This window comes from Tauraco erythrolophus, chromosome 2 (assembly GCF_009769465.1).
Source record: "Tauraco erythrolophus isolate bTauEry1 chromosome 2, bTauEry1.pri, whole genome shotgun sequence".
NCBI classification, from domain to species: Eukaryota; Metazoa; Chordata; class Aves; order Musophagiformes; family Musophagidae; genus Tauraco; species Tauraco erythrolophus.
Genome location: NC_141466.1, coordinates 96,400,949 through 96,416,561, shown reverse-complemented (window position 1 = coordinate 96,416,561; position 15,613 = coordinate 96,400,949). Strand labels below are relative to the sequence as shown.

General features: G+C 39.5%; 1 protein-coding gene across 4 annotated transcripts in view; it reads right to left on the bottom strand.

Annotated features, from left to right (window-relative positions):
• BIRC6 (baculoviral IAP repeat containing 6) overlaps positions 1–15,613 on the bottom strand; it is a 199,147-nt gene that overhangs the window by 161,795 nt on the left and 21,739 nt on the right. For all 4 annotated transcript variants that reach the window (XM_086631641.1, XM_086631642.1, XM_086631640.1 and 1 more), the window contains exons 3-10: positions 14,588–14,725; positions 14,001–14,194; positions 11,971–12,082; positions 8,347–8,429; positions 6,924–7,146; positions 6,663–6,823; positions 4,666–4,724; positions 1,911–3,305 (exon numbers count right to left, since the gene is read on the bottom strand). In XM_086631641.1, the coding sequence (XP_086487767.1) occupies positions 1,911–3,305; positions 4,666–4,724; positions 6,663–6,823; positions 6,924–7,146; positions 8,347–8,429; positions 11,971–12,082; positions 14,001–14,194; positions 14,588–14,725 (2,365 nt within the window). The remainder of the gene's footprint in view (positions 1–1,910; positions 3,306–4,665; positions 4,725–6,662; positions 6,824–6,923; positions 7,147–8,346; positions 8,430–11,970; positions 12,083–14,000; positions 14,195–14,587; positions 14,726–15,613) is intronic.

Genomic DNA, 15,613 nt, shown 5'->3' with positions numbered 1-15,613 from the left:
TTCTTATGTTGGGGACTCCAGAACTGGACGCAGTACTCCAAGTGAGGTCTCACGAGGGCAGAGTAGAGGGGGAGAATCACCTCCCTCGACCTGCTGGCCACGCTCCTCTTGATGCAGCCCAGGACGCGGTTGGCCTTCTGGGCCGCAAGAGCACATTGCCGGCTCATATTGAGCTTCTCGTCCACCAGTACTCCCAAGTCCTTCTCCTCAGGGCTGCTCTCGATCCAATCACCACCCAGTCTGTATTTGTGCCTGGGATTGCCACGACCCAGATGTAGGACCTTGCATTTGGCCTGGTTAAAATTCATGAGGTTGGTACGGGCCCACCTCTCCAGCCTGTCAAGGTCCCTCTGGATGGCATCCCTCCCTTCCAGCGCGTCGACGGCACCACACAGCTTGGTGTCATCGGCGAACTTGCTGAGGGTGCACTCCATGCCACTGTCCACGTCACCGACAAAGATGTTGAAGAGGGCTGGGCCCAACACGGACCCCTGAGGGACGCCACTCGTGACCGGTCTCCACTTGGACATTGAGCCGTTGACCACTACTCTCTGAGTGCGGCCATTGAGCCAATTCCTTATCCACCAAGTGGTCCATCCATCAAACCCATGACTCTCTAATTTAGAGAGAAGAATGTCGTGCGGGACAGTGTCAAAAGCTTTGCACAAGTCCAGGTAGATGACATCCAGTTACAGTTACAGTTACACTTAAACTAAGAAAAAGCGTGTTATTAAATAAAGCTAAAACAGTGTAATAGACATTTCTTCAAAAGCAGTTACCAAAAGAGAACAATTTAGTAAACATGAATGTTTCCAATGGCAATTTGCAAACATCAATAGTAGTTGCTGACATTTTCATCCATATTAAAAAAGCAAATGTAAAATCTCCACTGCTAAAACTCTTGAAAGGTAAGTGATAAACACAAGGTGCTTAAGAGACATGAGATTTTTACAATAAGCATGAGTTTACCTGTTGGAAAGAACACGAAAATCTGATTTAACAACTGCTCACAGGAGGACTGTGTAATCAACATGCCACAACCATGAAAGGCGGAAATGCATCAATTTAAATTCTTCTAGTAGAGATAAAGTTCAACATGATATTGGTGGGAGTTCATCTGAAATGTGTGAACCATCCCATCAGCTTAGCCCCTCTGAGAGGCTCAGCTTTTCCACCACAGCTACATTCAAGTGCAGGAGAACTAGATAAGACATGAGTGCATGGAAGAACTCAGCTGCATGACAGCCAGCACTGTTACCATTGCCCCTACGTGATCCAAGGAAGTGGGGAGGCATGTGGTGGTTTAGGGACTTCTATGAAATAGCAGATGCCTGGACTTGAGTTACACACCCCTCTCTACCTGCCCCCTTCCCCTGAAATGTCTTGTGTTAATTTTGAAAAGATTTAACAGTCCTTCATGAATAGTCTGGCTCTCATGCTCAAGAAAGTGTAATCCCAATTATGAAAGGCTGAAGTAACCAGTAACCCTATCTTAAAGAAGATACAACTGATCACTGGAATGAGGTATAAAAGTGTTATCTTGTCTACTCTCCTGAATATTGCCAATTACAGACAGGAGACATTTTTCTGAAACATGGATCTCTAGCACAGAAATAATTACATACAAGAACTACTTTTATTTGATTTGGATTTAAGAAAAAACGCGCCTCTACAAGAACGAGTTTACCAGTACTCTGGACATATCCAAGAGTTATTGCCATTTTAGAGATCAAAATCTATCTTTAAAATGAGGAATTAACTAGAGTTCATGCTCCCTAGAACAGAAGTAAACTGTACATAAATTCAATGGAATTTGCCTACTACTATTTTGAAACTTAGATTCTAACACTCTACAATATAATCTCGAAACAGTCACGCATTAAAGAAAGTTTTTTAAAGGAAAGTCTTACCTTTGGTGCACGCACATAATCTGTCTGTGCCAGAACAGTATATCACAGAGACAAACATATCTGGTTCCTCAGTGCCCTCTTTTTTAGGTGGCTCCACTTTGGCCAGAATTTCGAAGTTCGAAAGATCTAGTATTTTTACATATCCTCCCTGAGTAGTTATTACCAGGTGCCCAAGAGTAGAGATCTCAGATCTTCTCTCTCTCCCACTGCCATTTTTAGAAGTTAACTGTATTTCCTCTACAGGCTCCTCACAGTCATCCTCTCGATTATCCAATATATCTGGTGGGAGCAAAATCATTGAGGTAATTGTGTCTTGGGGGTCTTTGATATGCTGGATTTTTACCGGTTCCTCCTCTAGAGTAACTATTCTAGTGGCATAATTCATCTTATAAAGCACCAGGTATCCACCACTAACACTTCTCTGTTCAGGTTGAATTATTAAAGGAGTTGGTACATCTGCTGGTGACTCATGCTGGATTACATCGATACTCGTGCCATTCACTACAGCAAGACTTGATTCTAGTTCCCCCTTCCTTCTACTACATAGTGCCGAGTTTAATTTATTTAAATTATTCAAGGCCTCTACTTGATTTATTGCACTCAGAGATTCGACAGGACAAGTCCGTAGTCCTACTAACAAATGAACTCCATCTGCACAAGGAGTGATTGAATCTACACACAGGTTCTCCTCCTCTGCAAACTTTGGCAGACGCAGGCACTGAACCAAAGTCCCAGGCTTGGGAACCATAGAGCTCCACTTGTCCGAGTCCGGAGAAGTTAGGTTGGCTGCAGCATCTGCAAACTGCTGAATGTAAGTCACAGGGGGATCCTGCAAGAGCAACTGTTCCTGACTGTCCAGCTCCATTTCAATGATCTGTGGAACTGTGAAACCATCATCATGTATACTTTTACTCATAATATTGTTCATCTGTGAAAAGAGTTTTCCTGCTTTTTCATCAGACTCCTTAATGCTGTATAGCAGCAATACAGGTAAAGTCCTCCTTACCAGAGGGGAATTCAGTTCTGAATTAGTGCAGGATTCATTGTCAGTTGATCCCTGTTCCGAGACACTCTCACCTCGAGTCCTACTTAAGCCATCCAGTGACCTCTGAGAGTTACTGCTAACAGGAGAGGTAGCAGGTGATTTGTATGTTAATAAACCTCCAGCTAATAAACAAGGAAAGGGAATGTTGTGTTGTTCTAGATGTTTTTCTTTCATCTTTTCACTTTTACAGTTGGCCAAACAGGGGTTTGCCCCAAGTTCTTCTAGATCCTTAACCGTGTCTTCCAGAACATTTGCGACAATTTCCCACTGAAGTTTTTCAGGTTGCTGAAGAATGCTGAGAGCTGTTATATCAAGGCTGACTTCCATAGTTTCCTTTTGTGATGTATGTCCTTTAAAACAAAAATGTTTAACATAATATATGTTCAAAAAAAGGAATCATATTGCATATATTACAGACTTAGCCTCATAGTTAAGCAAAAAGTCACTGCTCTACAGTTTCAATGTTGAAAAACATTCCATGTGTTCAAGATTTGATAGTCAAGAAACAATAAGAGGCCCAGAAAAAATTCCTTCTACGTAGACTAATGGTTTTCCTAATTTTAACAACAAGACCTAAAGGAGAGAGAACGGACATTAGCCTTTGAACTGAGCCTCCTAGAAAATAGCATTATCTTCCTACCAACTATTCTACTTATGCTAGACCATCATACTAAAATCCAACTAACCATCAAATCAATTCATGTTCTGTCATATATTATTCCCTTTCCTTCCTGGGCAATCCAGTACCATCAAAAATCTGCAATTCTGCATATTCATTCTCCCATCTTAGTTGAAAAACGTTTTATTCTAAAACTTGATACATCCCACCACGTAACAGACCACCTAATATAAAGAACTCCAAGCTATTATAAAACCAAACCCAGTAAAAACTTAAAAGAGAGAGCTTGATCAAATTAAACAGTACTGCAAGAATAACAATGAATCAGGAGAGTTCAACTAAGTAATATAGAGATTTAAAAGATTACAAAGGACACCATACACACCCAGATTAAGAGAAGACAAGAATAAATGACAGAGAACCATCTTTGCTAATACTTCTATTTTTTTTAAAATAAATTTCTAATTTCTTTTTACATCTCAAGTCTACTTCCCTTGTATGTTTGCATAAGCACATGTTCTCTTCTACCTCACTTGCTGATCCCTACTCAAAGATATAAACTGAATACGGAAAATACGCATCGTAATCCTCTCTCCCATCAAAATTTCTGATTCAACCTTTAAGAAAATAACACAAGAACACCATGCATAGCACGGTTCTGCTTCCATATGAAATCTTTATTCAGGAAGAGAAATACTCTATCAAAGCGCATACCCACAGGGACAATCAAGATACAGGAAACCTCTCTGGCAATCCCCTGAATTTAAAGGGGTTTGTGCAGCTGTAATTTGTTCCTGTTCTAAGTAAGTTCTTTTAACGTGGTTTGTGTGTTTTATTGACAGCAAGATAAGCAGTGCTTGCTGTCAAATAAGACGTTTATTAACCAACAAAGTAGTGTTTTTCTTTTCTCCTGTATGTAATCTCTCCATCATACAGACAGACTTAAACAGTGGCACTGCTTTCAAGGTGTTTTTTTTTTCCTAAGACAGCAAATATAATATCCTTTGCTTTTGACAGGGCTTTTTTAAAACCTGAGAAGAACAATTTCCCTCCCGACCTCTAAACTATTACATGGATCAGATATAACCTACCTGTCACAGATTCTGATCTGGAATGCTCTTCACTGTCTGAATCCTCCAGTAGGTCATCACTGAAAAACCAATAATGCATGAATGACACTGTGTACACTGTAGATGCATTCCTATTTTTAATTAATTTTTTAACAATAATTTAGTAAAAAATACAATGTGTATTATAACCTGGCATTTCTTTTAGTCAGCGTTGTATATCCATTGATGAGTTGGTCACAGTCACTAACGAAATAAGATTCTTTTCCTCTGTTATTGAACCAGTAGACCAGCTTTCCATTTGCCTCATTCTACTATTGTATTCCAAACAATTCAGACACAAATGGAATTAAAGCGAAAGTCAGTGCTCAGGAATCTTTCCAAGAAAAACTAAACCAAAACAACAAAACCTTTAAAAACTGATGACACCTTCTTCAAAGTTCCTCAAAACAGCTTCTGAAAGCTGCAGCTGCCAAGACTGGTCTTCAATACTACCAAGGTGATTTTGCAGATAGTACAAAAGGGTGTATGAACAGTGTGTTGCTTTTAAAAATACCAACAGACTAATCATTCATAAAGGCAGATTGTGTTCAACATTCCTCTTCAAGAGAAAAAGGCTCTTCAGTAGTTCTAAGAATATATGAAGCTTTTATGTGTCTGGGTTTTCCAGTACAAGAAACAATTTCTGCAGATTCATGCTCCCATCTTAGTTGAAAAACATTTTATTCTAAAGACAAGCTCTTTACACACAGGAAGAACAGTAATGCCTTTGCAGCTTCAGGCATAACTACTCACAGTACCAAGTCAGATTAACAAATTTCAAAAAACTGGATGCTTCCTTCTCATGGCCAAGAAACAGATCATTTTTGGCGAAACCTGATCAACCTTCACTACAAGACAGTGGCAATTCAATACTTTGATTCTCATTCAGCTTCCTCTTGAGTGGGAAAGTGGTAGTAAATGTCACGTAACAAAAGTGAAGTGAAAGATGGTTAGTTCTGAGCAGTTCAATTGTACTATCCTTTAACCAGCTCTTAAAATTGGCTTAATTCTTTAACTCTCAAGGAGTTTACAGCCCTACAGCTACAGCAAAGCCTAGGCTCTGGCAGCTGTTAGGTCCCACATTCTTACGTTGCCCACGTTTCCACATATCCTCTTTCAGAACAGTAAGCTTCATATTCTGCAGTACTGCAGGAATCACATCAAGCTTAAAACCAAAGATTTACTTTCCTGTGCATGTAGCAGTACTGTTACTTTCCGTGATGATGAAGTTTAAGAAGAAACATTCAGAAAACTAGCAAGATTCCCCAAACATCTTTTCTTCTGAGTTCTTCAACAATTATTCACTCTTTTGTTTGAATTTTCGTAATCTGAGAAAGGAGTTTCCAGTAACAGACTGTAAGAAGCATAAATGAAAGAATACTGCTTTTTCTCACATGACACTTTCTAAGCACCAGCGTACCCTCTAGCTTATCTAAAAGCTTGGCGCAGGACCGTGTAATTGTTTCGAGTCTGTATGAATGTGTTAAAAGCACAAGATGAAAGCAATTCCTAGCACATCCACATAATTTATTTTCAAAATGGCATAACCAGAAACTACAGAGAAGCAATCAGAGAAGAGCATGTTCCAGAAGTCCGCAAGTAGTCTTTACTTTCGAAACCTGAAATGCATGATCCATAGCTAAAATAAAAAGCTGTTCCAAAACCTATATTCCCTTCTCTTTTTCTCTGCCTCCGGAACACAAGGCACAGGGCAGCAATGAGATCTGGTATCTCACTGTCAGTGGAGTATAAAAACTGAAACAGCAGGAATAAAATAGAACTGGCTTTAAAGATAGAAATTTAGACTATTGTTTTTTAAGTGTTGAATTGTGTACAGATACACAGTGATTAAAAAAAAATCTCCACGAAAAAAGTAAAATCTTACCAATCTTATGTTTCACAAAGCATGACTTAACTAAACAGCATATACCACTTACAATAGCAGCATTTCATACTTCTAATTTTGCAGATCAGCATACCTGTCTCCTTCTAATTTTGGTATATCTGAGCAGCTAGATGAATCTTCTAGCCATGCTAATGTTGGTCTCCTTGAGTCAACCCCTGAGCTCTGTTCTCCTGATAACATAAGTTGCTGCACAATAGCCGGATCATATGCATTGATCTCAAATTTTAAGTGGACCTGAAAAACAACAACAAAAAACAGACAAGGTCTTTGATTTAAATCCAGATATGCTTAAACAGTAACTAGTTAATAAAAACTGGTTGTTTATAATGTATACCTTCATAAGTTTGGAAACATCCCATATACATATCTTCCCTCGTTTTGTTGCAGCAGCTAGAAAATGAGGGCAACTTCCAGATCCAAAGCAGGCTATTCTGTCAGTGCCATCCGTGCAGGGAAATTGCGCTGGACTTGTTGCCAGTGTGACGGAGAGAGGTACATTCTGAGTGTGCTCACCCTTGACAAATGGGCAGTTTGGGGAATGTCTCTCATGTTCAGACCTTTTCACATTAAAAACAAACACAGCAAACATTGGTTTCGTACTGCAAAAGACACACACATCATATACAAACTCAGTCCCTGAAGTGAAGCTGAAACTGAACTGTTTGAACTGTACTGTGGTCAACCATACAAGAGAGCTCTGAAGTTACTAAGGCAGCTTTCCCTGCTGTTTCTCAATAGCAAGCTCTATTAACAAAGCCTTTGATCACTTAATGGGATATTCATATACAAACGGAGGAACCTACACACAGTGCTCTTAAGATAATTAGTTCACTTAAAAAAAAAGTTGTTCTATAGGCAGTAGCCCATCATGTCCTCATGAAAAAAAGTGCAGATTAGATTCTACAGAGCATACATTAGAATTCCAATGTTATGAGACAGTATTACAAGGAATCTTATTAAGATGAAGCAATGTCCTGTATTTAGTTCTACATGCACGCTTCCAAAAATCAAAACTGAAAACAGTTCTGCGTGACGCATTGACCAAGAAGCACGAAAACCGCCTTCTAATCTCAATATATACCTAAGGCAGAGACATGGCAAGGAGCAATTATGCTACTACAAAATGTCAAGAAACTAACAAGGGAAAGAAGAAGACAAGGATTATGAAGATAATATTACAAAGGAAAGTTTCCAACAAGACAGGAATACAATGTGTTCAAATAACAATTAAAATTACCAAATAAATCAAGACAAAAATTACTTTAAGAACCCTTCTAAAATCAATATAAGATCCTGCATTTCTGTCACTATGCACAATTTTAGCTGATTCAGGAAATTAATAATGGATCTTGCAACTTCACATAAAGGCAAATATACAATGCATGGCCATTGCAGTTTAAGCACTTAAAACAAGATGTGTTCTAGTCACAATCATAAAAAAGATTGAGTTTAGGTCCCTGCAAAGAAATGTTGGCTGCCATCTTTGCCATGGAACAATTTGAAATGAAATAGCAAATCAGAATTAAGAAATAAAACCAACTATGATTTCTTGGGTTTGGTATTTACAGAAATTTGGCATAGTACAGGCAATTATTCTGTGATTAGTCCCATGGAATCATTCTGGAAATCCATTCCTGTCAGTGACACTCCCTCAACGCACCAGCTATCCCATGGAGATAGTGTTGATCTTTGTTCTCCAAAGATTTCTAACCTCTTCAGCACAAAATTAAGTCTACTCCAAACATCATTAAACTTACCAAGGTTCATCTGTAGGCTCCCAGCATACCAAACACACACTACAGGTAAAGCACATGGCTCTGTCATCTCCTGATGAAGCAGGCTATAAAAATGAGCCAAAAACATGTAACAATTAAAATTTCTATAGCTATATATTACAAAACACTTTTAACTAGGTGATCAAGTCCTCTCCTTCTTCTAGTGGCAAAGCTCCACTTCAAATATACAGAAGGCCACAAATTATAAAGTGGCAGTGTTTCACATTAAAAAAAAGAGGATACATCGCATTACTATAGAAGAGATTCAAAACCAAAAGCTGTGCAAAAACCACAAAGACATAGAACAGAACTCAGCATCACTGCTAAGACTTTTTTTCCTCTGGAAAAGTTCACAAGTTTCAAAAAATTTAGAATATCAGCAGAATAATAGTACATCTGCATGCTTCAAAAATAAGGTTCAACAAGTATTTCCTATTTTATCTCCAATCTGCTGGAATATAAAGCATTCTATATCACTCCTCTGCAAATAACAGTGGTTACTAGCTGAAGTGACAGAGAAAAAAAATTGAAATTTCCATTCTCTTAAAAGTTAGCATTTTCATGATCACATTTCAAGACACCGAGACGCGTTTGGGAATACGTAGATACAATTCCAACATATGATCTCCTGCATTTCTCCTCCTGAACAAGCATAAGAAATTCTCCAAAAACTTTATCCACTTGCATCTATCGAGCTTTACAGTTGACAATATTGATGTCAAATGATATGCACTGCCTAGTCGTCGTTATGTAAATTCATACCATAAATAATTTTTATAGTAGAAATAATTTCAATGAAGGAAATATGAAAATAAGCAAAAGTAGTGTAATAAAATGTTGAGGCTGTATTTATTCACTAAACTTAATAATTTAGTATTGTGATCTACAACTGTTGTTTGTTACAATACAGTTTAAGCCCCACTAGGAAAGTAGAGTTACAGAACTTCAATGTCAAGTTTATTGCTTTATTTGCTTTCCTTATAAAAAGTAAGGGCACTCATTCAACAACCCAACATGGAGAAAGAGACTCTGTAATAACAAACTTTATCCTTATTATTGTTATTTAACTCAGATCAATTAGATCATAGAATGGTTTGGGTTGGAAGGGACCTCAGAGATCATCTAGCTCCAACCTCCTTCCCATGGGCAAGGACGCCTTCCCCTAGATTAGGTTGCTCAAAGCCTCATCCAGTCTGGCCTTGAACACTTCCAGGGATGGGACAGCCACAACTTCTCTGGGCAACCTGTTCCAGTGCCTCACCACCCTCTGAGTGAAAAATTTCTTCCTTAGTTCTAATAGAAATCTCCCCTCTTTCAGTTCAAAGCCGTTACCCTTTGCCCTATCACTATATGCCCTTGTAAAAAGTCCCTAGCTTTATGGTAGACCCCCTTTAGGTACTGGAAGGCAGCTAGAAGGTCTCCCGGAGCCTTCTCTTCTCCAAGTTGAACAACTCCAACTCTCTCAGCCTGTCTTCACAGGAGAGGTGCTCCAGTCCTCAGATCATCTTTGTGGCCCTCCTCTGGACTCACTCCAGCAGCTCCACATCCTTCTGATGCTGGGGGCCCCAAGGCTGAATGCAGTACTCCAGGTGGAGTTTCACGAGAGCAGAGTAGAGGGGCAGAATCACCTCCCTTGACCTGCTGGCCACGCTTCTTTGGATGCAGCCCAGGATACAGTTGGCTTTCTGGGCTGCAAGCACACATTGCCGGCTTATGTTGAGCTTCTCATCCACCAACACTCCCAAATCCTTCTCAATTCATTCCCTGTCCAGCCTCTACTTGTGCTTGGGATGGCCCTGACCCACATGCAGGACCTTGCACTTGGCCTTGTTGAACTTCATCAGGTTCACAAGGTCCCACCTCTCCAGCCTGTCAGGGTCCCTCTGGATGGCATCCCTTCCCTCCAGCGTGTCCACACCACCACACAACCTGGTGTCATCTGCAAACTTGCTGAGGGTGCATTCAATCCCACTGTCTATGTCAACAACAAAGATGTTAAACAGTGTCAGTCCCAATACTGACCCCTGAGGAATGCCACTCATCACTGGCCTCCACTTGGACATTGAGCTGTTGACTGCAACTCTGAGTTCAACCAGCCAGCCAGTTCCTTATCCACTGAGCGGTCGATCCGTCAAATCCATGTGTCTCCAATTTAGAGACAAGGATGTCATGCGGGACAGTGTCAAATGCTTTGCACAAGTCCAAGCAGATGACATCAGTTGCTCTTCCTTTATCCACCAATGCTGTAACCTCATCGTAGAAGGCCACCAAATTTGTCAAGCAGGATTTGACCTTAGTGAAGCCATGTTGGCTGTCAATCACCTCCTTACTTTCCATATGCCTTAGTATAGTTGCCAGGAGGATCTGCTCCATGATCTTGCCAGGCACAGAGGTGAGACTGGCTGGCCTGTAGTTCCCTGGGTCTTCTTTTTTCCCCTTTTTAAAATGGGGGCTATGTTTCCCCTTTTCCAGTCATTAGGAACTTCACCAGACTGCCATGACCTCTCAAATACGATGGATAACGGTTTAGCAACTTTATCCACCAGTTCCCTCAGGACTCGTGGATGCATCTCATCAGGTCCCATAGAGTTGTGCACCTTCAGGTTCTTTAGATGGTCTGAAACCTGATCTTCTCCTACAGTGGGCGGTTCTTCATTCTCCCAGTCCCTGCCTTTGCCTTCTGTGACTTGGGCTGCATGACTAGAGCACTTGCCAGTGAAGACTGAGGCAAAAACATCATTGACTATTTCAGTCTCCTCCATATCCTGAGTAACCAGGTCTCCCGTTTCCTTCCAGAGAGGGCCCACATTTTTTCCAGTTCCCTTTTTATCACTGACACATCTATAGAAGTTTTTCTTGTGGCCCTTGATGTCGCTGACCAGATTTAATTCTGTCAGGGCTTTAGCTTTCCTAACCTGATCACTGGTTGCCTGGACAACTTCTCTGTATTCCTCCCAGGCTACCTGACCTTGCTTCCACCCTCTGTAGGCTTCCTTTTCGTGTTTGAGCTTGTCCAGGAGCTCTGTGTTCATTCATGCAGACCACCTGGTGTTTTTGCCTGACTTCCTCTTTGTTGGGATGCACCGCTCCTGAGCTTGGAGGAGATGATCCTTGAATATTAACCAGCTTTCTTAGGCCACTCTTCCCTCCAAGGCTTTACCCCATGGTACTCTACTTAGAGTAGATGATCCCTGAGGAGGCCAAAGTCTGCTCCCCTGAAATCCAGAGCAGTGAGCTTGCTGTGCAACCTCCTTGCCACCTTAAGGATCTTGAACTCTACCAAGGCTGCCTTTGAGCTTCACATTCCTCAGCAGCCCCTCTTTGTCGGTGACAACTAGGTCCAGTTCAACACGTAGAAGTGTTTTATATGCTGAAGTTTGGAACAGTATTCTCTGTGATCTGTACAAAAAAAAGCAATCTCGAGCCATGGAAAAAAACTGACACTTAAAAACAGAAAAGAGCTGAATGACAAACTTTTTCATTATGAATTTTGCATCACTGAGGAATTAATAAAAAAAAATATAAAAAACAATAAAAATACTTTTTCCTCTGGTTCCCAAACCTTCACCCTGAGGAACAAATACCAAGAACAAGTATATCTTTTACCTGGTGATAGAATCCAGCTTGAGCCATAGGATCTGGCTGTGCCCACCTATAACCCACATGAGGCCATGAAGTGAACGTCTCCCGTCTGTTAGCTTCACTATACATCAAAGACCTAGAAATGTGAAAAATTCCACATTACCCAAAACTGCCACTTAGAATACAAAAAAGTTAACTACTTATGAAATATTTTAAACATTAGGACTACCACAGATAGAAATCTGTAACTTAAAATTATCATTAACAATTACAGAAAAGTTAAACAGTTCTCTTGGGTGCTTAAAGTACATCCTCAGCAAAAGACCAAAAGCAACACAGCAATCTACAGGCCTCAAAAGCAAGATTAATAAAAATAGGCTTCCATGTAGCCTATTTGTTCAAACTGCAGAAAAGCATCAGATATTCAGAGCTACTCTGCATTTAGGTAAGATGCAGAATCTAGCCCAACAGAACTGCCAGAGAGTTGGTTTGTTTAATGGGATAACTACCACAAAAATTTGGATTTATTAGCTGAACAGATATAAATATGCATATTTAAAAACACTCCAAAGTGATATTTAGGCTTAACTGAATACATGGTACAAACCCCCCCAACATTCCGCACTCACTGCATACTATAATACTTAAAAATTATTAACTACTAAGTCACAAAATACAAAGTCCTCTGCAACTCTACGTCTACAAATATGCTCCTCTTTTCCACCTTCACTCAGTGCTTGTCCCTCATCTGAAATAGTACATAACTATCAGCTTTTCTTTTTCGTTAAAAGAAGTTTGTTCTTCAGTATCACCCCAAGAACTAGTGCTGCTAGATAGTAAAGTGTCTCACTTGTTGTTTCCGTCCCTCAGCTTCAGTCTTCTAAGAGAATGGATAAATTAACCATTTCCTAACAAGGAAGTAAACTATTCTTTCAACACCCACATAAGGGCTGTCTTAACCTGACATAGTATCATCTCAAGAGACAGATCTCGGAGAGCTCTAATCAAAAATACAGTATGGCGAGGTACAGGTAGACCTGGCAGCTTTGGGAGGGGAAGTAAGAGATTAAATCAATTTTATTAAATTATTTGAACTGTAAGAAATGAAAATACGCTTGCGAAATAATATTTGCACAGAAACTTTCAAGAAAGAATCTGTATATAGACTTAGAAGATTTATCAATATTCTAACTAGTCTTGACTTATGAAGGTTAAAATAACGGGTTACTCACTTGTGTACACATTTCCATTGGGATCAGAAAGAGACAAAGTAACAGTCTGAGGTCAAATTTTCTGATCCCAAACACCAGCAGGTGAGTAGAGAGCTAAGAAGTAGTGCATATATATATATATATGTATATATATATGTATATATACACACACTCTGCAAAGGTAACAACTTCCTAAACTTCTAAAACACAAAACATGGACATAACTTTCTTGCATGAAGGAAAAGGAATTGATTGCATGATGTAGCACAGTATGTATGCTCTATCTCTGCTCTGTCTCTATCACTCACCCAAAACAAGTGCTTTCTTTGCATTCAAGAGGCATACATATGCTCTTAAAGGTCTACAGTTTCTGAACACCTCAACATTGCAGTCTCAGTAAGGTTTCAGTACTAGTTTGAGTAAAGTCAGTAACTTAAGTAACTAGTCACATGCACCTGTCTGATCAGAAAAAACCCATAATCAAGCAAGATCAAAAGTACAGCCTAGATGAATACATCACATTAATCTGTTGCAATATCACCTAGGGACCTATATTTAGGGCTGCAATTGTTACCTTTCTGAAAGTATATGATAGGATTAAGAGCAAAGTGAATTCAATTTGCCTGACATTAAAGTCAGAATCCAAACAAAACAGTCTTGTGGCACCCATAAAGGTTTCTCTAAGTTTAGGAATATGTACAGAGCATTGTGCATTAAACAGTTAATTAACAGTACGTGTAAGGGCAAGAAAGTACAAAACAGGAGTAATTCCTTTGGCAAATTAAAGTCATCTAAGAGCTTATTTTGATATAACTAATGGGTCAAATTCATCACGTAACATACCTGTCAACAGATCGACCAGGTCCCACACCAAGTTCTGGTCGTGCGCTGGGTAAGAGGTAAGACAACCTATCCATCACAGAGGATGCTACAGGTAAGGCAGCAATATTTTGATTTATCTTCTTGAGTTCATTTACAATGGCACTGGCGACAGACTTCAAAACATGATGAGGGAGGTGGAACGTAACCGTTGCCCACTAAATTAAGAAAAAAGTGCCTAGTTTATATTTTTAAATTTTAACATCTAAAGAACAAATAGATCACAAAGATGTCAAAAGCAAACACATACACCCATCTTGCTCCCTCTCCTGATTTCAAGAAACAAGAGAAGAACAGACACACAAAAGCAATGTGGACATAATGCAAGGAAAGTCAGTAACTTCAGATTTTAAGCTCAGTTGGGTTTATCAGCAAGAAACTAACCTTGTTTGTTCTCTTAACATGTGAAAATTCTCACAGAGGAACTAAGGAAAACATATTACATTCCATCCTCCCCAAACAAAATCCACCACACTAAGTCAAGCATTTTGTATGCTTCAATAAGGGCAGCCAAGCAAACCAGACATGGGAATCCAGAGAGAAATTCCTACCTTTGCAACTTTATGATTTGCTGCTGTTTCATGTGAGGTATTTTTTAAACCATCCTTCAGCTGTGTGATGAATAAGTCATATCCCTCTGTGCTAGAAACATCTACTTTTTCTATGCAAGCAGATAACAGCTGCTGAGCCTAAAATGCAGATGTGCAAGAAAAGTTAGCATCCATGTTGAATAAGCACAGACAAGAATTACACCTGTTTCATTGCTCGGGGAAATGTAATTCGTCATATGCTACTTTATCACACATTATATCAGCGTAATTCCAATAAAAGACTCAGAGTTAAATCAACATTTCCAAATTTTACTTTGTAGGCCAATCAATGGATAAACTTCATCAACTCAGTAATTACTACCAAGGGCAATATTATCAAATGGTAGACAAGTCAGTCACGTAACAATTAGAACATTATGTAAAGCCAAGCAAAAAGGAGACATCTATTGCCCAGTGCTTTCCCTTCAAAATGATTCATTCAGCTTTAGGGACAAAAAGTGAGAGCAAGAACAAAGTCTTCCCATTTTTCTGAGTAGCTTTGTATCTTAAAAATAATGAGCAAAACAATGTTGCAACAAAGAGTAAAGATAAATTACTTACAATGCTCACATAATGAAGTTAAAAAATGAGGCAGAAAAAAGAATAGGCTACTTTAGAATCTAGAAACTCTTAAAACTCAGAAATAATGTATCTAGAAAAGAACACTATAAACATCCATTTATAGACTTTTTTCTTCCAAGTCCCATCTGTTTCTAGCTTGTCCCTCTGTCTGCTAACTTCATGTCGACAGGTAAGATTTAAAGGTATGCTTTATGTGCCAAGCACAGAGAATTCTACATATGTTGTTAGGTGGGCTAACATCTGAAAAGTGTTATATGAAATCTTTCAAGTTATAAACACAGGGAAGTATTTCCCAAGGGCAACAGCCAGCCAGTCCTTTCAATAGCCACAAACTGCTCCAAACAGAACAGGACAAATGGCCACTTGGTTATATCCTTGGGGAGTTCAGGGGAAGACAGACAGAAA